General features: G+C 35.9%; 1 protein-coding gene across 3 annotated transcripts; it reads left to right on the forward strand.

Annotated features, from left to right (window-relative positions):
* The first annotated feature begins 15,255 nt into the window (after positions 1–15,255).
* On the forward strand, positions 15,256–21,486 carry LOC145641725 (isocitrate dehydrogenase [NADP]-like). Of its 3 annotated transcripts, none has more exons than XR_014115502.1 (16): positions 15,256–15,422; positions 17,033–17,076; positions 17,189–17,298; positions 17,474–17,511; positions 17,640–17,717; positions 17,833–17,988; positions 18,220–18,311; positions 18,409–18,512; positions 18,608–18,676; positions 18,753–18,868; positions 19,039–19,073; positions 19,451–19,593; positions 19,688–19,810; positions 19,892–19,985; positions 20,618–20,673; positions 21,207–21,486. XR_014115502.1 is itself a non-coding variant. In XM_081692648.1 (15 exons), exons 1-14 carry the CDS (start codon positions 15,371–15,373, stop codon positions 19,965–19,967), a joined length of 1,236 nt encoding a protein of 411 aa, XP_081548774.1. In that variant the 5' UTR covers positions 15,257–15,370; the 3' UTR covers positions 19,968–19,985; positions 21,207–21,486. The 3 variants fall into 3 exon arrangements, 1 of the variants encoding a protein (XP_081548774.1); XR_014115503.1 differs by lacking the exon at positions 21,207–21,486 and adding an exon at positions 20,807–21,073; XM_081692648.1 differs by lacking the exon at positions 20,618–20,673 and having other exon boundaries at positions 15,257–15,422.
* The last annotated feature ends 3,222 nt before the right edge of the window (positions 21,487–24,708 follow it).

A 24,708-nucleotide genomic window follows, 5' to 3' on the forward strand; every position in this document is an offset into this window, starting at 1 on the left:
CACGTGGCGACAGCCGGCGCTAATGTATCTTATCGTACGAGCTTTCCACAAAAACCGCGTTTTGACCTGATTCGAGTCTGCCAATGATTTTACGGTTTCCTTATTCTTCTGTTATATCTTTTCTGAAAATTCATTTATTCCTTCCTCTTAATTAATATAACTATTATATTGATTTTCGGATTTTTATTTAGACTAACTTCCAAGTCTTTATAAATCCAATATTTTTTTACTTTTTCATTTTTTCTTTTTTGGGGGAGAAAGTCGGATACCCTCCATCAATAATAAAAATGACGGAATTTTTTTCACATTCCTTTGCACACACAAACATGCACATAACAATAATAAAAAAATGAAAAAACCATGATAAATGATGAATAAACTCATAATAGTATGTATATACAAACATGTCTAAATAATAAGTCTAATTAAAGGCAAAGTTCTATGCAAAGTCAAAATGAAATAATAAAAAGCACAGGAACAAACTACGGCGCTGGGGGACGTACACCCATCATCTCATAAAACTGCGCCATACGAGGAGTAACCTCTCCACCAGCTCCAGCGCCAGCTCCGGTCTCCTCGGGAGGAGGAAAACTCAGCACAGGACCCGTCCACCCAAGATCAGCCTGAAGCTGAGGCAGCGGAGGCTGCTGCGATGACGAGCCGACCTCGTACATCCCACCACCTCTAAGAGCCGAGGTAGCCTCCCCCTAGCCTACCGGCGCAGCATGTGCACCCTCAGATGAAGAGCCTGAGCCCTCTACCGCCTCGGTACGGGCAGCCTTAGAACGACCGCCCGAACCAGTGCGGCGACGTCTCGAGCTAGACTTTGCCGGATCCCTCCGCACCTCAGGTCTCGTGCGGGTACGAGAAGGAATGGACTGACCCTGCTAAAGAAACTAAGATCAGAAACATGCAAAGTAGAAGCGGTAATGCAAAAACATAAGAAGGGAAGCTACCTCCTGAACGGCGTCGTCTCGACGACATGTAGCCACGTTCCTCATCCGGATGAGCTTGCTACGGAAGGCATCTATGCATCGTGCCATCGCCGAAACCACCTCGCGCGAGAACTGTCAAAGAAATAAGTCAGTAAACATGCATAACATATATGGACAAAAGTTGCAAATGAATAAGCGTACCCGAGTCTGGTGACGAGGAATCGACCGCTCCACAAAGCGCTCGCTCTCAGGAGTCGGAGGAATCATCTCCTCAATCGGCCCATATGTCCCCTGATAGTGGATGGACATACGGGGTGGCTCGAACTCAGTAGGATCACCCTGATAAAGCAAACAAAAATCAGTAAAGCATTACTCGGGGGCTACTTAACAAAAGGTAAAAGCTGAAAATCATACCGCCACATCCTTAGCAGGTACAAGAACTGAAGCTAACAACGGCAGTAGCTCCTCCTCATAGCACCGCCCAGGGATCGTGTAAGATCGCCAAGGGGTACCAGCTCCCTCTCACATGCTCACCAACCTCGCGGCATTAAACATATGACGCGGTGGAGGAGCAAGAACGACAAAGGTATCTGAGGAATGCTGAATAGCAACTCTCTCTCCAAGATACGCAACCGCTCCATAAGTCCCCAAGAATTAGCGACGCTTAGCAGAATACTGGGCGGCTAGTCCAGGGACCGCCAAGTCGACCCACGGTCGGTACAGCACATCAGACTCGTGTAAAGAACACCTATCAGACAAAGAATCTATCGAAGGTATCACAAAATGTTCAAATATGTAAAGAACCATACCGAGATGATCCAATCTTGGACGTAAACAGTGGACATCCCCACACGGCGGCTTCCCCAGGAAGCACTAACTGGAAGCCTGTGCCGCGACGGTCTCGCCGGCACGGCTGAGGGAAAATACTCGTTGAACCAGATCTACAAAAGGCAAAAATTATCAGCGAGTGCTAACTAAAGCTTATAGTTAAACTTTACAGGAAATAAAGTATACCTCTACGACCTTCCAAAAACCGGAAAGAGCAACGTTCCCGGTGAAGGACCGATGTCGACACGAGTCTCGCAATGCTCGTATGAAATCAGCATAGGCCAAGCTGGCCCAGTCGTAAGTCCCGATCCAGTGTAGATCACGGACAGCGGGAAGTTAGTAAAGCAACGCCCTACTACCCTTGTGAGGGGAGAACGTCCCTGACAGCAAGATAAGTGCAAAGATGCGCACCCACTGCTCTCGGGTAGTCGTACCATCATCAAAAGCCGCTGCTAGAGTCGAGCGGCGAATCCCCCTAACACTGAACTGAGTGGATTCCACCTCAGCTCGAGCCCGAATAGCAATCGGACCCAACAGCTCCTCGACCTCCGGAGAAAAGACATCGATCTCGCTATCGAACGGCAGCGCCACTGAGCTAAACTCCAGTCCCGTAATGAGACTGAAGTCGGTCGGAGTGACCATCATCTCACCCCAAGGGAAGTTGAAAGTGTTGGTGGTGTCCCAAAAGAACTCCACCAGAGCATGGACTACATGGTGACCCCCGCTGGAGGAAATCATGGCCTCTAAGGTCTCAAACAGTGCAGTCAGTCCGCAAGACTCCCATAGAAGTCTCGTCTCGTCGTCTATGGCGATGTACATCTTGTATAGGTCGCCCAAACCGTCACAACAAAAACCGTGACAACGTGTCCTCCCAACTGTGACGCCCTATCTCACCCTCTCAGAGATATGATGGACGGGAGAGAAGTACAAGGTCTGCTCATCCCACTCATGGAGCCGGCCGAGCACAGTGGACGGATCAGCGTCGTCCTCTACAGGCTCATGCTCCCGTCAAACGTCTCGGGACCGTGAACCAGAGCCTCGTTGTCTAGCCATGCTACATTGTGCAGAATCATTATAAATTAAGGTTCTATAGTATCTAAGGTTCACCTAGCCGCATGATACTATGTTCGCAAAAAACATAGTACGTAGTACTAAAACAGAGCACAAATTCAAATTGAGCATACATGGCATTTTTCAAGAAATCAAACAATTTCTTGCAATACTATAGTAATTATTGTGACAAATTGGACAAGAATTGCTAGCAAAAACATCAAGAACAAGCCACATTGTCTTCCCGGCCTTAAGAGGTTCAACAATGGTGATTTGTTCGTTTCTTCACCAAATTGAGTCAAAAAAGTCTCAAATTACTCCCAAAGAAATATATAAACATAATAAAGCAATTTCATGGCATAAAATTTGATAAACAAAGAGAATTAAGCAATTCTAATTTCGAATTTTCAAGAAATTCGTGAACACATGCATGCGAAATTCATTAAAACCGACGTGAGTTTGAAGGAAACTTACATAGATCGGGAAAATGGATGGAATAAGCTTTGATTTGCAACAAATTTGAGCGAATTTGGTTGAGAAACGAGCAAGAACGAGTGAATTGAAGTTCTGAGAATTCTCGAAGCCGAAACGCGAGCAACAGCAGCAGAAATGAAGAAGAGAAGGGTATTTAAGGAAAACCCGACTCTAGCGCCAAGCGTCAGACCTTGGCGTCAGTCGATAAGGCTTAGCGCTTAGCGCTAGTACCAGCGTCTGGCGTTACAGCCAAATAGCGGCGCTAGCGTTATTTCAACGGCGTCAGATTTCTCATCCACTCAATACGGTTGTTCCTACCTTGTGCAATATGTTTTGGGGTTGCTTGGTATACCAGTTAGCCCCTCTAAGCAATTTGACACGATTTTTGGTAATCGACTTGATTACAATTACATAAAGTGATCGACCTGATGAAATATCGTCTCACTTAGCTTAAAGCGCCTAAGCATTGGCTCACCGCAAAAGGCACCGACATACTGGTTCATTCAAAAAGGCACCGACATACTGGTTCATAATTCAACAGAAGGCACCGACATACAGGTTCACAAGCAACAAATACGCCGACGTACAGGCATAACGGAAGCAAAGTTCAAGCGAGCTTTTAAAGATCTAAAAGCGTGGGTCTTCGGTAATTTTCTTAGAAATATTATCGCAACAAATGAGGATAGCTTCAAGCGAGGATATCTTCGGCAGTGTTCCCTAGCTTGCAGAGGGTTGTCACAAACAACTGGAGGTCGTTTCAAGCGAAGCAATCTTCTATGGGGTTCTCTAGCTTGCAGAAGTCTATCATGGCGGAATTGGAGGCAGTTACAAGCGTAGCAGTCTTTAGGCGGCATTCTCTAGCTTGTAGGACGTCAACAAAAATACAAGAGTACAGAAATACAAGAATGCAGCAGAGACGTGTGTTCAACGGTGCAAGATACGTGTTTCTTAACTCTTTTATCTGTTTAACTAACGCTAGTTTGCAGGCATCGGCGTTACAAGAACGATTTAGGATCGCAGAACGTTCTGAATCATTCTCCGTCCCTATCGATACTTTGACTTTTGTTTTCGAAACCTGCGTTTCTCCAAACTCAGTCAAAGTGGGGGCTTCTGTAGACACCCATTTGTGTCTCCCCAAAACCAAACCCGGTGATGAGTACCTTTCACGTCGAATCATAATCGAATAAAGTGAAAGTGTGGAAATTTTAGTGTTGCGGATAGTTTTAATTTCTTTTCTTTTCTCTCTATTTTTGAAAACCTATTTTAAGAAAACAGCCAATTCAGTTTGGTTAGTCCATGATATGGGTCCAATAGTAGTGTAGTTGGATAGGGCTTGAAAAGAGCTTTCCAACGATATATTATAAGCCCAATTCCGATGAATATTGAGGAAGTTATGGCCAAATTACTAAACTGGGCTTGGGTTGAGCCTTATATGCGGCCCAATGATCTAGAGGAGGGCCTAATATAGATTTATCATTCCTAATGTAATTAGGAATGGTTTTAGTCTTCTAAATTCTTCCAAAAGGTTCTTTTCATTCCTAATTCGATTAGCATTGATAAATTGACTTTTGTTGACTTTTTAGAGTTTTAATCAGAATAAAAGAATTTTTTTAAGGAAAATACGATTTTATCCTCCTGTAATATTAATTTCTATCTGATTTTAGAAAACGCGTCAATAATTTAATTAGCGCCAAACGCCAGCATTAGCGCCTGGCGCTAGTGTTAGCGCCTGGCGCTAATGTCAACGTCTGGCGCTAACCTCGTTTTTGCGCGTCAGAACTCTGTTTTGATTTTTTATCTTTTTGGCTGATTTTCTCTATAAATAGCCTTCTAAAAACTCCGTTTTCATTCACCAACCCTCATCAAGAAATTCTTGATATCACCTTCTCTCTTTTCTAAACTATCCTTTTCTCAAATACAAAATTCCGCACTCACAAGACTTAGATACACCTAGCCATATTCGAAGCTGTTTTCGCCCTAGACGTGAAAGGTTTTAATTTCTGAGGGTTTGGTCCCAAATCTCTCTTTCAATTATTTAATTTAATTATTTGATTATTATTTTCCTTGAAGTTATTAACGTGTGTATTTTGTTATTAGAAAGAGGTACGAGGAATCCAAGTAATTATTTTAATGGTTTTTATTGATGTTATTATGTAGAAATCATGCTTAGGTTGTTATTATGATTCCTAGTATCATGTTAGGATGTTTTCCTTAATTTGATGTTTAGGGTGACAACAATAAATTCCTAGTATCATGTCTAGGGTAACTTTAATATCAAGTATGATTAAAAGTATGATGCTTCCTATGTTCTTCCTAATATTTATGATTTTTAGTATCATGTTAGGGTTAAAGCTTTGATTTTTATTGTTTAGTGACATGCTAGGGTTTGTTATTAATCTTGTTAGTATCATGCCTAGGATCTTGCTATTATTATGCTTTAACATGATTTATGATTATAATTTTATGATTATTATTATTATTATTATTATTATTATTATTATTATTATTATTATTATTATTATTATGTTGCTTGATTTATTGTTATTGCTTGATCACACCTTTTATGCATGTTTAAAGGGAATTGGTACTTGTAATCACGCTTAATGAGATAATTAATAATCTTATTTAGGGTTAATATGATTATAATTCAAGTGATCGCCAATAATAGATTTATTTGTACATTAATATTTAACCAACATAGATTAAACAGGTTTAGGGTAAACCTATTGATTGCATATTAGTCAGAAAGCGCACATGGATACGATCAGAATAAAGTAGAGGCCTATTATTAGGGCAGGTTCAATCTCTTTTAGGTTGGATTTGTTCCTTCATCCCCGAACTACTTGTCATGGTTCAAGACCTATTGGAGTTGACGATCTCTTGGATCGTTAAGGAGTGTAACCTTCACCCTATGAACGGTTTACAAGTTCCTAAAACTTGTTGGCGAGTCTTTTGCTATATCCTCTTTCCCTTTGGACGCCACCGTACTTTAGTGTATGGTCACAGTGGGGTTCAAGTTTGGGATAATGCTTGAAATATTCCCTACAATTATCAAACGAGGTGAATTGTGAAATAGTCTCGTGAATCTCTCTGTTTTTATGAAAAAATTGAGTCCAATTTAGTTTGGTCCATTATATGGGTCCAATAATTGTGAAGTAATATGGGGTTTGAAAAGAGCTTTCTAACAATATATTATAAGCCAAATTCCGATGAATAATGAGGAAGTTATGACCAAAATACTAAACTGGACCCAAACCAGATTTTATGTACGGCCCAATGATCATGTGAAGGGTCCATTAATTATTATTCCTAAATTTATTAGGATTTACTTTAGTCTTTTAGAATAATCTAGAAGGCTCTTTTAAGTTCTAAAGCGATTAGGATTTATAATTATATTTTTATTTGAAATAAAACAAGTGTTTTTAAGGATTAAATCTGATTTTAATTAATGATAAAGTACGGACTCTAATTAACCCAATTATATTGGAAAATGGACTCCTTACGGAATTTTATTGTACAACACCTGTATGGAATATTATCGTACAACACCATCGCGCTGCGTTAAGCCTATCGCCTCGCGACAGTCGCTGTGCGACAGAGTTGTCGCGTCACGAAAGCTTTGTTGCGTCGCGATGGAAGCAGTTTTACTCCAATTCAGATTTGACTCTTTTTTATCTTTTTCGGATGATTTTTCTCTAAAAATAGGGTCGTCATTCCCCGTTTTCAATTCACCAACAATCACCATCTCTCTCTAAGCTAAAGCTTATTCTTTCTCTCCCTCTCTCTCTCTTGAATTCTAAGCCTAGCCTTTTCAAGATACATCATACCTCATTCACGAGACTTAGATACACCTACCCAAGCTCGAAGTTTTCTTTGCCCTAGACGTGAAAAGCTAATAATTTCTGAGGGTTTGGTCCCAAATCCCCATTTCATTTATTTAAATTAATTGTTTGATTTAAAATTTTATTGAAGTTTACTAACATGTGTATTATTTTGATAGAAACAGATACGAGGCATTAAAGTAAGTAATTAGATTACTTCTTAATTATTCTTTTGACATAGAAAGCTTGCATGCTAAGATTTTATTAATTCCTAGTGTCATGTTAGGATGCCTTTATTGCTTTCTAGTATCATGTTTAGGGTGCTTCCTATCTTTAATATCATGGTAGTACCATGTTTAGGGTGCTTCCTATATTTAATATCATGTTAGTATCATGTTAAGGTCAAAGCTTTGAATTTTTAGTGACATGCTAGGATTTGTTATTGATCTTGTTAGTATCATGCCTAGATTCTTGCTATTATTATTATTATGCTTTGATGATGATTTATTACTATGATGATGATGATTGTTGTGTCTATATTATTATTCATGTTGCTTGATATTATTGTTATTGCTTGATTACTCATTTCCTGCAGATTTAAAGGGAATTTGTACTTTAAATCACGATTAGTAAGATAATTAATAATTTGATTTAGTCTAATATGATTTTAATTCAAGTGATCGCTAATAATAGATTTATTTGTGCATTAATAATCAACCAACATAGATTAAACAGGTTTAGGATTAACCTAATGATTGTATGTTAGTCAGAAAGTGCACATGAATATGAGAAGAATAAAGTAGAGGTCTATTGTTAGGACAAGTTCAATCTCTTTTAGGTTGGATTCGTACCTTCATTCCCGAATATCCAATCATGGTTCCAGACCACTATAGAGTTAGCGATCTCTAGGATCGTGAAGGGGTGTAACCTTCACCCTGTGAACAATTTACATGTTCCTAAAAGTTGTTGGGGACTCTTTTGCTCTAGCTTCCTTCCCTTTGAAAACCACTACGCTTTAGTGCATGATCACAGTGGGGCTCAAGTTTGAGATGCTTAAAATATTCCTTACAATCTTGTAAAATAGATATGCAATCATAGTTTATGTATGTTAAATATGAATGACTTTTGGAACTAGGTGAGCACTTCTAAGCCAGATCAGTGGGTATAATATAACCTTTATCAGGTAAAGAATATTAAATTTTATCAGCTTCAACATGTTTGATAGTTTAATAACACATGATTAGAATAGAAGAGGTTTTCGGTATTATTGGATAAAACTAACCATTGATGTTAACATGACTCTAGGAAAAGTGTAAATGAGATATTTACCACACGCAGCATGATTTTGTTGAAATCGTGATATTAAGGCTAATTGACATTGAAATAAAGCTAGCTTAGCTTTATAACCACATTCCATTCAATCAAGAAACCCAAAATCAAAGCAATAACTATATATTAAAACAGACACCGGGAAAAAAAAAAAAAAAAAAAAAAACCCTAGCCTCCTCTCTCCTAAACTTTAGCCTCCATTGTCAATTTTGAAGGGGCTTCCATCGGATTTCACCGGTGGAAAGCCCCAATCTTTATTTTCTTTTAAGTTTTTTGTTTCTTAGGTTACAATAATGTCTCCCTCGAAAGAAAGGGTTTATCTCCTTCAAAAGACAAGGTTTTTTCGATCTCCTTCGAAAGACAAGGTTTTTCGGACTCCTTCGAAAGACAAGGTTTTATTTGCGCTTAATTTGATCTCTGGTTGTGCGGGGCTACTATTGATTATGGCTCGGATTCGGGTTACGGAATCAACACAAGAATTTACTTTCTCACAAAATTGCGAAGCGGCGACGGATCCACTCAAAAAGTTGTATGAGACAACGAACCGAGAATGTGCCGAATTGTTATATTTATGTATTTGGATTCTTAGCCCTTCCCCGATTAATTCTTGTTTGATTTTGTTAAATTCGTTTTCATTATCGTTAATTGTCAATTGTAGATGCCGTATGGCGATTATTAATGAAATTTAATGTCCTTTAGGACTTCTTTCAAAAAAAAAAAAAAGCTAGCTTAGCTTTAAACAGTACAACCAAAAGAAAACTACCTTTTGATAAAATTATCATACTACGTATATAGTTGATTGAGTACCTTGGATAAATACTCCATTTGTGCTATTCAAAAAAAAATTCCATTTGTCTAGTCTCTTTCAGAGTATGTTTGGTTAGTGTATTTTAAAGGATTTTAACAAATTTGGTTAAACCATTACCGTTATTGAATGTTTGTTTAGGAGATTGGTAACAATTATCGTTTAGGAGATATGGTAATAATTACCGTTGCCTAAGGGTAAGGGATTCCACTCATTTGTTACCACTCTAAAACCTAAGGTAACAAATACCCTTACCCTCCTCAAACATAAATTGATTCCATTCCATAGTTAAACCAAACAAATAAAAAGGTAATAGTTACATGATTCCTTTCCTTCCTCTTATTTGTTTCCTTTTCATTTCGTTTCCATTTTTCAAACCAAACACCCCCTCGTTGGGTGTTGTTGCCCGTAATAACCGTGGTGAGGTGCTGTTTTCTGCTTGTAGAAGGCTGCGTGCTTGGTGGCAGGCTGATGTTGCAGAGGCTAAGGCTGTGGTTATGGCAATTAAACTAGGCGCAACTTTGGCCTTGACAAAGTTGTCATTGAAACAGACTGCCAAGTAGTTACTAACTGCTTATCTAAAGTAGCCACTCACCTCACTGACTTGGATGCGCCTCTTTCTGATGCTATGAGATTAAGCTCCTCCTTCACGCATATAAGCTGGTCCCATGTTCGACGCACAGGAAATAAAGTAGCTCACAACCTTGCTAGGTATATTCCTTTTGATGTTGTGTAAATTTGGGAAATTTGTGTGCCTAATGATGTTTCTCCTTATGTACTCATGTATAAGCTTATTAGTGAATGATTAAGCCTTGTGCTCCCTTTCAACAACAACAACAACAAAAAAAAAAAAAAAAAAAAAAAAAAAAAAAAAAACAAAAAACCTCAATGTCAGTCCATTCTGATTAGGCGTTCATTTGCTTACTATATGATCTTGCTATTCTTGATAGGCTGTGACATGTGTAAATTAACTTAATAAAAAAAATTACCTACTCAACTAATTATGTTCACTTGGGATCATTTTGAGGGATTGGGTATAAAAGTCGAATTATTTAAAAATAAACCAAAGGTGGGATTATTTTGTACGAACGCCGCAAAGTTGGGATTATTTTGGGCAATTTTTCCTAATACAAAAAAATAATATTTGAATAGGTACCAAAAATCTGAGTTTAAATTCTTCATGTTTTTCAATGGTACAAAAATTCAAAATTTCCCAATATTAATCTATTACATAATTGTAATGAACCAAGCAATTATCTTCTTTTGGTAACATGTTTTTTTTAATGGAAGTAAAATTTTGAAACAATCTTTTAAAAATGACATAAGTGTAATTTATCCATCTCGGTCATATAATCATCAATATCTGAATTATGTACTCGCTTCATAGCTTTTTTAAGTGAAATATTTACTTTTTGCACTATTTACTTAATCCACTTTGACTAAGGGCCTGTTCTCATACGTTTATTTTCAGTTCAGCTCTAATAAGTTCAGTTCAGTTCAATTCAGCTCCTAATTTCCTTCTCTTATAAAATATTCATTTCAGTTCAGTTCAGCTAAGTTCAGTCAATGAATATATATATATATATATATATATATATATATATATATATATATATATATATATATATATATATATATCACACACACACTACATCTGTAACATATTATGTGCAATTTTGGAATTATTTATACCTCACAAATAATACCTAAAAATTGCATATAATATGTAACAAAGGTAATACAAAGGAGTATTAGTAATAAAGGTGTCAATTTGGATAATTGGATGGATTTTGGGTTGATCCATGATGGGTCGGGTTTATTCAGATCGGATATATTCGGTTCAAAATAACCCTTTTAACCCGGGTTAGGTCGAATCAAACTCAGGTCAATATCTATCGGGTCTAAATCGGGTTTGAGTCGGGTCTACTTCAGATTGTTTCATATTCGGTTTGGATATATTCGGATCGGGTTCAAAATAGGTTTGACCGGATTAATTTTGGGTTGATAACTATGGATCGGGTTGGTTCCGATTCGATTGATTTCAGTATTCTTAAGTTTGATTTTGCTTAATAAAGGTTGACTCATCTTTTTTTTTCAATTCCAATTCACGTACTTTTTGTGTTTGGTTGAATTTTGGTTGAGTTGACCAAATTTAATATTCAAATAAATACATATTTAAAATTAGAATAATTAAATATTGAGTTTTTTCTTGATCTTGTTATTAGGTCGATATCAAGTTATTCACGTGTCATACATATATATATATAAAGTACTATATGAAGAGAAAGCACTTCTTCGTCGATAAATTTTGCTTTTCCTAAAATACCCTTTTATTTTTAAAAAAAATTACATTATTTACCCACAATTAAAAATTAATTTTTTTATTAAAAAAAAATCTTATCATAACTACCCATAAACATAAACCATTATTTAAATAAATAAAACTATCTATCATAACTACCGTATAATAACTGCTCCACTTCTTTCACATAAATGTATATCTTCAACTGTAAAACCGCTCTTAAGGTTTTTTTTTATGGTTAATTTCTTTTTTTTTTCTTCTAATTTTTTATATGGTACACGCATAGCGTGTACTCTTAGCTTGTATATATAAAGTGAAAGGGCCTTTTGGGTGATAAATTTCACTATCCCCAAATTACCCCTCTCAAGTTGCAAAATTACCTTTTTTGTTTTTTTTTTTCAATTACAATTAGAAATTAAGAATTATTTATTTTTAAAAAATGTCCTATCATAACTATCCTATAATAACCGCTCCCTTTCTTTCACATAAATTTATATTTTCAACTGTTCTCACTCCTCATAAAAAGTGAAACTACTCTTGAGTCATACATTTTTTTCCCAACTAATTTCTTATACTGTACACGCGTAGCATATATCTCTTGACTTATCCTATATATCCTATATATAAAGTGAAAGGGGGTTTTGGGTGATAAATTTCATTTTCCCTAAATATCCCTCTCATTTTTGTCTTTCTTTTGTTTTTTTTTTTTAAAAAAAACACTACCATCCTTTAAAAATAATAATAAAAAAATAATGATTAAAAAAACCACTAATTGGAAAAAAAAAGAGAGAGAATCGAGTTATATAGGTTACTTATATGCACACGCACGAATTTTCGTGCGTCTATTGGTTTGTAATAAGTTAAAAAAAAAAAGGTAAATACTAGGTTGGGCGTAAAATTATGGTTGGTTTGTAATCATATCAAGTCAGAATCAGGTTCGGTTAAAATCGGGTTGGGTTAATACCAGTTTGGATAAAAAAAAAAAGATCAGATTGAATTGTGTATTTGGGCATGTTCTGATATATATATACTGAACTGAGCTGAACTAAACTAAACTGAAATAAATTGAACTAAACTGAACTTTTTATGAGAGAAAGAAATTAGGAACTGAAATTAAGCTGAAGAGAACAAGCCCTTTGTCGAGTCAATTTCGGTTCGGATTAAGTTCAGGTCGGGTCAAATCAGTTCGGTTTAAGTTTAAGCCAGGTTAAATCGGTTTTGATCTGAGTTGAATTCAAGTCATGTCAAAATGATGTCGGATTATGTTCAACTCGGATCAAATTCAGATTCCGGTTGAAATCTATTCGATTAAAGATCAGATTTGGGTCTAAAATTGCTCAAATCAAATCGAATCTGTTATAGTTCGAAACAGATAGCTTTTATGAGGTTGGTTCGGTTTTGAAACCTCTAACTAGATTAAGGCCCGTGCCATGCACAGTAAGTCTAATTTTTGTAAGAAAATTAATTATATCCAACAAATAAAATTTGATAAAGAGAAGACACTGCTACGACTAAGGGTCTGTTCACATTTACTGAACTGATTTGAACTGAACTGAATTGATTGGAGCTGAATGAACCGAACTAATTGGAGCTGAACTGATTTGAAATTAAGCTGAAGTGAACATGCGCTAAGACCTAAAGGGAAGGTAGTAGTGGATTGGGCCGGGTCTTTTCGGTCTGTTTCTTCTTTTTTTTTGGTTTTTCTATAGAAAGAATAGCGTTAAATTTCGTTTTCTGGTCGTATTCTACTATTCTCTAGCCCAGTGGCAACGAATACGGATAAAACATACAAATTATATATAATGTCAAAATCTATATTAATAGGCAAAGCAAAAAATTATCTAAAAATGGATTTTTTTTAGGCTGCCCAAACCCGAGAATTTTTCAGCCGGAATTGATTTGATCAGGTCTAGTGGCCATATTAGTAAATATTTATTAATAAATGCATTTTTAATAAACATAAAAAATTAATCAAACAACAAACTAAAATCTGCACTAAAACTGTTAGCAAACATACACTAAATTACAAATACTATATCCCCTTTTACATCTAAACAATCATTTGTCAACACAACCTTTTATTTTATAGCTATACGCCTATACTATACTCTATAAATCCTTAATTTGTGATGATATGTATGTATAGTAGTAAAATTTCATAAACAAAATTATAACCGACTTAAATTTATAGTTATATTAAATTGAAATAAAATATTAGCTTGCTAAGGTATTTGAAAATAAAAATAAAATTGAGTGATGTTTTAAAGTAATTTTTATATTATAACATCTATTATATGAATCAATTTATTATTATTTTTTTTGGCAAAATTTTTACAATACCCCATTTGAAAGATAAATAAAAAGGAGTTGAAATAATTATTTAGATAAATGTATATTAAATAATTATGAATACCAAATAAAAAAGAATAATATTTGTCGTAAAGATAATATAAAAGATTTGGAATTATATTATTATAGAATAAAATATTAACAAAATGAAAAAGTTAAAAAGGGAAAGGGAGTTTTGGAGTTTGGAGGTAAAAAACAGCACCAGGATATGACACGTGTCACTCCCGTTATCTGTTTTAATATTAAATTTACTAGTTTTGGTCCCGTGCAATGCACAAATTTATAAAGTATGGTTTACTAATAATAATAGTTAAGGCCTGTTCTCTTACGTTGAAATTCAGTTCAGTTCAGTTCAGTTCAGCTCAGTTCAATTCAGTTTAGTTCAGTTCAGCTCCTAATTTCCTTCTCTTATAAAATATTCAGTTCAGTTCAGTTCAGTTCAGTTCAGTTCAATTCAGTTCAGTTCGGCTCAGTTCAATCAATGAGAACAGACCCTTAATAGTTAATTAAAATATAGTTAATTGAAATTAAATGACATTTGTAAGATTTATTTTATTTTTATTTTTTGAAATTTGAATTTATTAATGTCTATCCTTTGAAAGAATTTAATAAAAAAGAATTACTAACAATTTTTTGAATAGAATTTTTTTTCTTTAAGTAGAGCATTTTGGAGGGAAAATTATTCACAAAATCATGCCAAGTGTCCCTCCGGTGATTACTTTAGTAGATACGAGTGGAAACCCTAATAATATAATCTGTATAAAATATATGGAGTAGGAGAAAAAGAAAATGTTTATAAGAAAATGAAATAGTCTGACCTTCCTTTAATTTCTCCAATGAAAGTTACATATTTAGTCAATTTAAATATAAAATATGTTAAGAAAATGTATAATTAATTTATCATTTTTAAATTTTAATTTATGTTGACAAAAAATAATGATGTCATTATTAGTTTTGGCAGAAAAATTGTTTATAAGAAGTCGACATCTGAAAAGTAATGACATTAGTAGTAATTACTTTAGTTATATTTATAGAAGTATAGATATAGATGGATTGATTAGTAATATCCATTTGAGAAAATGAGAAATGATAATGACCCTATAGGTCCCATTTTAAAAATATCAGCAAATTGCATGTAACGATGTAAAGCCTATACAAGACTTTCGAGTTGTCACGAAAAAAACTCGTCTAAATTGCTTGTCTCATTAATCAACTCTCTCATTCGTTGATGTGGATTTATTCAAAAACGCACCAAATATCCTAAAATAAAATACTGTAAATGTTTGGATGTACATAATAAAATCAGCCAATCCAACCACCCCCGACCTCCGCTTTTTCCTCTGCTATATATAAATTATAAACCTCATTTAGACTCCTAACATTTTCACTCTCCTCAATTCTTAAAGCGGCGGATTGTTGCTGTAATACATTCACTCTCATCTCTCACCTACCCCAACATTTTCTCTCTCCTTCCGCCATGGCTAGCTTCGACAAGATCCAGGTTGCCAACCCCATTGTTGAAATGGATGGTAATTTTTTGTTTTTTTTTGTTCATCTATAACAATAATGATTATGTTTCAATTCGATCGGAAATCATTTATTTTTCGTTTTTATGGATTTGAATGTTTGATGTAGATCTATTTGAATAATTGATGAGGATGATCGTGTTTTTTTATTTTTATGATCGGTTTAGATGTTTTGGTGTAAAAATTATACGTAGTATGTATACAAGTATACTCGACTATTCGCTGATTGTAAATAATCAGCGTGTGTTGATGCATCATTTCAATCGTTCATATAATTAATTATTAATATATGTGAATTGAAAGTATAAATCGAGGTGAATCGGACAAGATCCGTGTAATTCTTCTTATAAACTATAAATCATCAAAAAATTTCGAAGTTGGTGATGTGAATAGTGCATAATTTAAAGTGTTGCACGTAAAAGAAATGGAGGAAGTAAATATTTATTTTAATACGGAGTATGTTTATGCTCTGTATATCGGTATAAACCTCTTAGGTTGTTGCCTTGTTGGATACGAGGAATGTTGCTGACGTTTGGTGGATGGTTTTGTAATTATTTTATGTGTAGTAGTATTTTTAAGTAGTCTTGTTGTGATCTTGAGCATTTCACCTGTGAATTAATATTTTCTGGGTGAAATCGTCAGTGTTGTTGTTGTTGTAGAGTTGTAAATTTAGCACTGGAGATGGCATTATGTCTTGGTCAGATTTGGGTTGGATCGCAGTCGGATGATGAGTTATTTGGGTGATATTTGGGTTGTATAATGATTTTGGAAGTAATTGAGTCAAATGGATTTATGTACATTAGTATAGTAGTAGATTTCAATTTTTGGGATGAGTAGGATCTATGTTATACTCTATGATATTGACAGTTTCACCAAGAAAAACATAAAACCAGGATGAAGAATGTTATTATCTTGTTGATGTGTTGTTGCAGAGTAAGGACAAGGATTGAAGATGTATTCACTCCCTTTTTTTTTCATGGGCTATTTGTAAATTGTTGACTCACTTTTTTACTCTCTCAATTTACTATCACCAATTACCTTATCTCTCTTTTAAATCTATATGGAAGTGGAAATTTAGACACGAGTAAATTAAATAAAAACAGAGGGAGTATGAATTTATTACAAGTTAAGGGACAAATTGAAAGGAAAACAAGTTATGAAAGAGATGTCATAAAAAAGTGATGCAGCCCTATTAGAACTTTAATATGAACCAATGACTTCTCAAATGATGATAGTGCTGTGCTTTTGCTGCTATGTTCTATTATTTCTGCTAGATTGAATTCTAGGATTGATTTCTCCAAGGATGATAGTGCTGTGATTCTGATTAAACTAGAATGAAGGCTTTTTATGATCATTATGTACATATTTCTTGTATTGGACCTGGTTGTGTGATATTACATGTCCTAGGAATGAATAAAGTAGTTCAATAGAAACAAAGCTAAAACTGATATATGAGTTTTAAGAAATCAAGCCCTTTATCTTTTTGGCTTAATATGCTGTTCATGTAACTTTTTATCTTGTTTTGTTGGAATCTGTGGAGACCAATGGCTTGTTGAAGGCTGTTTACTTAATTTTTTTTTAATTTTTATTGTTATTTTTATTTTGATTTGCAGGTGATGAAATGACTCGTGTCATCTGGCAGATGATAAAAGACAAGGTCTTTCAATGTTATACACCACTTTTCTGTAATTCTGTATTTGTTTTGTTGTTGCAGAAATGTGTTATGCTCACCTTTTTTTTTTTTTCTGTGCTGTCAATTATTATTTCAGCTGATTTCTCCATTTTTGGAATTGGACATTAAATACTTTGATCTTGGTCTTCCCCACCGTGATGCCACTGATGACAAAGTTACTATTGAAAGTGCTGAAGCAACCCTAAAGTAAGTTTTCGTTGACTTGCTATCAAGTATTACTATATTAGCTTTTGTTGTTTCTATGGTTGATTGATAAGTTGACAGAAAGTAAGATGAGAGATGGAAGCCGAACATCATTCTTACTAGCTTCTTCAATCTTTTTGTAAGTGAGGATTAAAGAATTATTATGTTGCTATTTCAGGTACAATGTGGCAATCAAATGTGCAACTATTACTCCAGGTCTGTGGTGCTCATTATATATATATATATATATTTGTTCTTTATATAAACCGCACACCTCCCCTTATAACATTAGTTGATAACATTGGCTATTATTTATTTATTTATTTATTTATTTTTCTCAACAGATGAAGCCCGTATGACAGAATTTAAGTTAAAGCAAATGTGGAAAAGCCCAAATGGGACAATTAGGAACATTCTGAATGGTCAGTTTATATGCGTTTGAACACCTGAATTCAAGAGATTGTCTTTCTAATGCTTTTTAGCAGTAACTTTGGTTAGTTATTGTCATAATTTTTACTGTTCTTGTTGTTGTTGCAGGTACTGTCTTTAGAGAACCCATTCTTTGTAAAAATGTTCCTAGGCTTGTTCCAGGCTGGACTAAGCCTATTTGCATAGGAAGACATGCATTTGGAGATCAGTACAAAGCTACTGATGCTGTCATTAAGGGAGCTGGGACACTCAAGCTAGTATTTGGTAGGTATTCCTTGTTTATTGTTTTCTAGTTTTCCCGCAATTCTTGATCCTGGATATTAAGGTTGCAGTATTCAATTCTTGCACACAAGATAATGTATAGATGCAGACTGCCTCACACGCCAAAACACAGAAGATTCTGTGGAATGCCTGAATTCATTACTTAAAATCTAAACGGTGAAAGTCGCATTTACTAGCATATATACTAAATACAGTTTCTGTACACTTGTACAGTACCCGAAGGAAAAGATGAGAAAACAGAAATGGAGGTTTACAAGTTTACTGGTGATGGAGGAGTAGCTTTGGCCATGTATAATACCGATGAGGTTCGACTGCTACAACTTCTTCTTGAATGCTTTGTTACATTTACTTAATTAATTAATAACCTTTTTCGTGATTCCACTTGTTTATGTTGCAATGCAGTCCATTTCTTCATTTGCAGAGGCTTCAATGAACATGGCCTATGAGAAAAAGTGGCCACTCTATCTTAGCACAAAGAACACCATTCTTAAGAAATATGATGGGAGGTAGGAAGCTCCTTTACTTCTCTGAAGGTTAATTTTTATTTAAACCTATCTTATTACAAACGTAGCTCATATTTTTATATTGTTTGTTTGCAAAGATTCAAGGACATATTTCAAGAAGTTTATGAAAGCAAGTGGAAGACAAAGTTTGAGGAAGCTGGAATATGGTGCGTGCTTGATTTGGCTTTTATCATTACATAAGCTGTAGCATTGCAATAAATTAATGTTTGACTGATTTGCTAGGTATGAGCACCGTCTCATTGATGATATGGTTGCTTATGCTCTCAAGAGTGATGGAGGTTACGTATGGGCATGCAAAAACTACGATGGGGATGTACAGAGTGATTTCCTTGCCCAAGGTTTGTAATGTACATTTGTATTTTGCTGTCAATTTTTGACGTTAATACATGAAACATGTTTGGAAATATATTCACTTTAGTACAGTACGACTGCTTACCTCTGTTTGTTTTGAGGACTTTTTACTGGTTTACTAAATTTTGAATCAGTTGTTTCTTTTCAATTGTTTTAGGGTTCGGATCTTTGGGATTGATGACTTCTGTATTGGTATGTATCCTGTCTTCAATATAATTTTTTATTTTTTAGTGGCATTATGTAACAATAAAATTATGAATTACCTCTGTTAAGACAAAACATGAAAAGTATGCACATAAGTACTCCATTGAGCATGCCTGCTATGTGTTGTGCATGGCTGCATCTGCCTCATTTGCTTAGTCACGCAGGTAGCACTTCCAGTAGTTCATGGATGATCCTTTACTTGGGCATATCAGTAGATGACTCTAAGTCACATATACACACTAGACACACACACACACACACACACACACACACACACACACACACACAAACACACATCTGTAGAGGGGAGGTGAAGACCAAAAAAAAATTGTTTATGGTATGCTAACATTGTGGATTCTCTTCAGATATGCCCTGATGGCAAGACTATTGAAGCTGAAGCTGCTCATGGGACAGTGACACGCCATTTCAGAGTTCACCAGAAGGGTGGTGAAACCAGCACCAACAGCATTGCTTCGATCTTTGCTTGGACTCGGGGACTTGCTCATCGGTATGCTGGCAATCTTTATCACATAAGACCACCTTACTGTTTTGGTTAATGTAGTAATTAACTAAACTTTTTGTGATTGTTCCTTGGTCAACAGTGCTAAGTTGGACAGCAATGAGAAACTTTTGGAGTTCACACAGAAATTGGAAGCAGCCTGTGTTGACACTGTTGAATCTGGAAAGATGACCAAGGATCTTGCTATTATCACCCATGGACCCAAGTCAGTCTTGCTTTTAGTTCGTTTTATTTTATGTTGCTGCTATTGAAATATTCTTGCCTAATTTGATTTGAGTGACTGCAGGATTGCAAGGGACCAATATCTGAACACAGAAGAGTTCTTAGATGCTGTGGCTGCAGAGCTTAAAGCAAGACTTTAGACTCATATAAATTTACTGGTAACTTTTTTTATTTAATATTATGTTATATCGCTACCAAGAATTAACTGGTGTGGAGCACACAGTTAGGTAACATGTGAAAAAATATATATAAATGTGATTTCATTAGTAAATTGTGTTTTTTTTTTGCCAAAAACCACCTTTTAAATCTTGTTTTTTGCAAATAACCACCTTTTAAAAAAAATGTTGCAAAAGACCACCAATTTTAAAGATTTTGTTACAAATTACCACTTTTTTAGCCAAATTTATCAATTGTTTTACATTGAATTGGTGGTAAGTTGCAACAAAATTTTTAAAATTGGTGGTTTTTTGCAACATTTTTTTTAAAAGGTGGTTAAATGCAAAAAACAAGATTTAAAAGGTGGTTTTTTGCAAAATTTCCTTTTTTTTATAATCTCAACCAAGTGGTTTGTTTCAGTCTTTATTTTCTACTGCTGCATTTATTCCAATAATTGGCCCTTGTTGATAGCCGCTACTTAATAGACAGTTATAAATTTCCAATCTGATTTGTAAATGGTTGAATGAAATTGTTTATTTTAAAGGGAGTATTGGACTAACTACCATTTCCATCTTTTGAGTCCCTTATATTTATGAATAAAGAAGTAATTAATCATGAGGTTTCTGACCAACAGATAACAGTTGTGCATATGGAACTGGGAAATGAAATTTACGCACTTTGGCGTAATGGGTGGGTTAATTCCTTAATTCACGTGTGAAAGTTGTCAATCACTATTTCTGATCGACATGAATATCTGATAAAATTGAGATTTTTGATTGGTATTTCAATGTTTGGTATTAATGGCTTGCTTGCTTATGTGCAGGATCTTAACTACTTTTTTAGTAAGTTGATAACTTTAGTTGCTGCATCTTACACATCTTACCTATATATGTAAGACCAATCTAGTAACCTGGCCCAATGTAGTATATAACTTCATGCTGGAAAGCTACTTGGTTGCTCATTTATTATTCAGTAAAAACCCATTTTTCACATTTGTCCAAATGTTATTAGGTAGTAGTAGTACTTTGTAATAGATACAAGTATTAAACAGTGAAGACTGATAAATGATCAAACATATGCCCTTATCTTATTTGCTGTCATGTAATTTGAAGTTGGTCAATTTCTTTGGTTTTTCTTTACATTTAAGATGAATTGAATTGCTTAAATTACTTGCATTTACATGTTTATTATTGATACCAATTCTTGGATGTCATTATATGCAGATATGGTTCGTCCTACATTCCTTCTAGATCCACGATTCTTATGGATTGGTAACAAGCAAGTGAGAAAGAAACTCTACATACAAGCTTTGATCTCTTGAGGCTTTTTAGACTTATTTATTTTAACCTCACTTGGCTTTAGTTTGGCAGTCCTCTTTTCTTCTTCAGAATAATCTTTGATCTTCATTGAATAATAAACGAATGTGTTTTGTCCTTTACAACTCAATGCAATTATATGCTTGCTGAAATTTTTGATTGGTATTTCAATCTTTGTATTTGTTTACTTTTCTATTTGTTCACCGGTTATTGTGTCTATTGTTTCTCAAATCCTCTGTCTTTTGGAGGACGTGTTATTCATCATATTTTTCGTGAAGGAAATTGAGCAGCAGAGTAGCAGACTATGCAACTCCGATTCATATAGATATCAACCTTTATATTTGTACGGAGTAGTAAATTTCTTAATTTCTTTTCCTTGAATTAATTAGAACACCGTGTTGTGAGAAAATGTTTCTATATCTTACGGTCTAACCTTTATTAAAACAATAATAATAATAATAATAAGGAAATTTTGATTTTTACCACCTTTAAATAACGACTTTGTCGAATTTACCACCTCCAAAAAAAAAAAAAATCATTTACTTTACCACCTCATAAAAAAAGTAAACATCAGTTTTACTACCTATCACCTCTAACTAATGGATTCCGTCCAAAAATCCATTAGTGGGGCCTACCTTGCACACGTGTCGCCATATTATTGGGTAAGTTTTAAAAATTTTTTAAAAAAAACCAAAAAAAAAATTAAAAAATCCCCATCAAGCAACCGGTGGTTGCTGCCACCGTCGGGACCCCCACCGCCGGACCGGCTACGACCAGCCCCACCATCTAATCGTTATGACCAGCCCCCACCACCTAACCGCAACCAGCCACCGTCGGGACCCACAACCACCGCACCGATTTCGACCTCAAAACCCTAGCCACCACTTAACCGCTACCACCGCACCGCACCGCACACCACAGCCGCACCGATTCGACCCCCTTTCCATCAATTTCCGACCTCAAAACCCTAGCCACCACCTAATAGCTACGACCAACCCCACCACCTAACCGCTACCACCGCCGCACACCACAGCCGCACCGATTTCTACCCCTTTCCACTAATTTCCGACCTGAAAACCCTAGCCACCACCTAATAGCTACGACCAACCCCACCACCATCCAAACCCAGACCAGAAACCACCGCCACGCAGACGCGAAACCACCGCGACCCAAAACCACCACCATCCAGACGCGAAACCACCGCAACCCACCCCATCCAACCTAACCCCAAAACCAATCTAACCTCATAACAGAAACAACGCCACACAGACGCGAAACCATCGCGACCCGAAACCACCACCACCCAGACGCGAAACCCACACGAAATTCCAACCAACCGAGGTAGTTGATGTCGTTGCTGGTTGGTTGACATGGAAGATCGGGGAAGATGAAGAAGAAGCGTCAAAAGTGTGGGCCATACTAACGGATTCATGGACGGAATCCGATAGTTGGTGGTAAAATCGAATTTTTGGAAATTTTGGTGGTGGTTAAGTAAATTTTTTTTTTATTTTTATTGGAGGTGGTAAATTCAATTAAGTGGTTATTTGAAGGTGGTAAAAATCAAAATTTCCTAATAAAAAATCCTTTTTAAATGATGATTTTAGCATCAAATTCACTCAATGTTTCTATATCTTCGATGTTAAAGTGTTTTCTAAATCAGATTAACTTGCACTTTTTTTTTTGACGGGATAACTAACTTGCACATGTGCAATGACAAATGGTACAGTATAAATTTTATTTTTTATGAGACAAGTGATTGTAAATCCAAATCAATTCGCTTCAAGCACGTCAACATATACACTCAATGGTGGACCTACAATGGTGCATGGGTGAGTCACGTGACTCAGCAGTGAGAAAAATTAAAAAAAATTAAGTTTGATAAAAAAAAAGAGATTAAAAGGAAAACAAGTGAATGAAGCGAACAACCAAACGAACCTTAAACATCACAAGTCTCACGATGGCACACGTGCACAACCCTAGTTCCCTCTCTCACATCAACCAGCTCAACGCCGATGCCGGACCAGCTACTAGCCTACCTGTAGACACCCATTTGTGTCTCCCCAAAACCAAACCCAGTGATGAGTACCTTTCACGTCGAATCATAATCGAATGAAGTGAAAGTGTGGAAAGTTTAGTGTTGCAGATAGTTTTAATTTCTTTTCTCTTCTCTCTGTTTTTGAAAACCTATTTTAAAGAAAACTGCCAATCCATTTTGGTTGGTCCATGATATGGGTCTAATAGTAGTGTAGTTGGATAGGGCTTGAAAAGAGCTTTCCAACGATATATTATAAGCCCAATTCCGATGAATATTGAGGAAGTTATGGCCAAATTACTAAACTGGGCCTGGTTTGAGCCTTATATGCGGCCCAATGATCTAGAGGAGGGCCTAATATAGATTTATCATTCCTAATGCAATTAGGAATGGTTTTAGTCTTCTAGATTCTTCTAGAAGGTTCTTTTCATTCCTAATTTAATTAGCATTGATAAATTGACTTTTGTTGACTTTTTAGAGTTTTAATCAGAATAAAAAAACGTTTTTGAGGAAAATACGATTTTATCCTCCTGTACGACAATTTCTATCTGATTTAAGAAAACGCATCAAAAACTTAGTCAGCGCCAAACGCCAGCATTAGAGCCTGACGCTAAGCTTGGCGCCTGGCGCTAATGTCAGCGTCTGGCACTAACCTGGTTTTACGCGTCAGAACTCTGTTTTGATTTTTTTATCTTTTTGGCTGATTTTCTCTATTGTTTAGGGTAAAAATACCCTAGACACATGGACCAATGAGGGGAAGCCACGTGTCGAGCTCAGGAGGGCCCATGTGGCTCAACCTCCTCTTGACACTTGGCGCCCCCAGATATGACTCTGAAATGGCGGCCTTCAAGGGCCCAAATCCCTAAAAGCGCCGTTTTACGACGCAGCCCACTGAAATTTAGGTCAAATGACCTAGATAGGGGCACGTTTTTCAAGGACCCTATAATAGGGAGATATTTCCCCACTTTGGGGACACATTCAATCATTTATCACACCTGCATTCTCTCACATCAGAAAAAGACCTGAGCTTGGAATTCGAGCAGATACCCACCTAAATTTCCGTTCTTTTTATTCTTTTTCAAGGTACTAACTTGACCGTCGGAGGCGGAGCTCCAACCACCCGGAGTCTCCGTTATTTAGCAGGTACAACTCAGTCGGATCAGACTTCGTGACGTAACTCTCCCAAGGGACAAAAACACCCAAAACATTTGGCGCCGTCTGTGGGGAGAGTACCTCGAAGATGGTTCAAGAGTCTGTGCCACCCCCTAACCGTCTGGGCGATGACCCAGATGTCTTTACAGACCATGAGGATGAAGATCCTCTTGTCGAAACCTTTACAGCCGATGACGGCTCTCTCAGAACTAAGCGCATCCGGCC

This window comes from Chenopodium album, chromosome 8, assembly GCF_948465745.1.
Source record: "Chenopodium album chromosome 8, dcCheAlbu1.1, whole genome shotgun sequence".
Taxonomy (NCBI): domain Eukaryota; kingdom Viridiplantae; phylum Streptophyta; class Magnoliopsida; order Caryophyllales; family Amaranthaceae; genus Chenopodium; species Chenopodium album.

What these genes read in the sequence shown, in the direction of transcription:
- LOC145641725 (XM_081692648.1), top strand. Translation starts at nt 15,371, where the DNA reads ATGGCTAGCTTCGACAAGATCCAGGTTGCCAACCCCATTGTTGAAATG. An exon ending in AGTGCTGAAGCAACCCTAAA is followed by an intron (nt 17,299 to 17,473) that starts GTAAGTTTTCGT and finishes TTGCTATTTCAG; the next exon opens with GTACAATGTGGCAATCAAAT. An exon ending in GAGTGATTTCCTTGCCCAAG is followed by an intron (nt 18,869 to 19,038) that starts GTTTGTAATGTA and finishes CAATTGTTTTAG; the next exon opens with GGTTCGGATCTTTGGGATTG.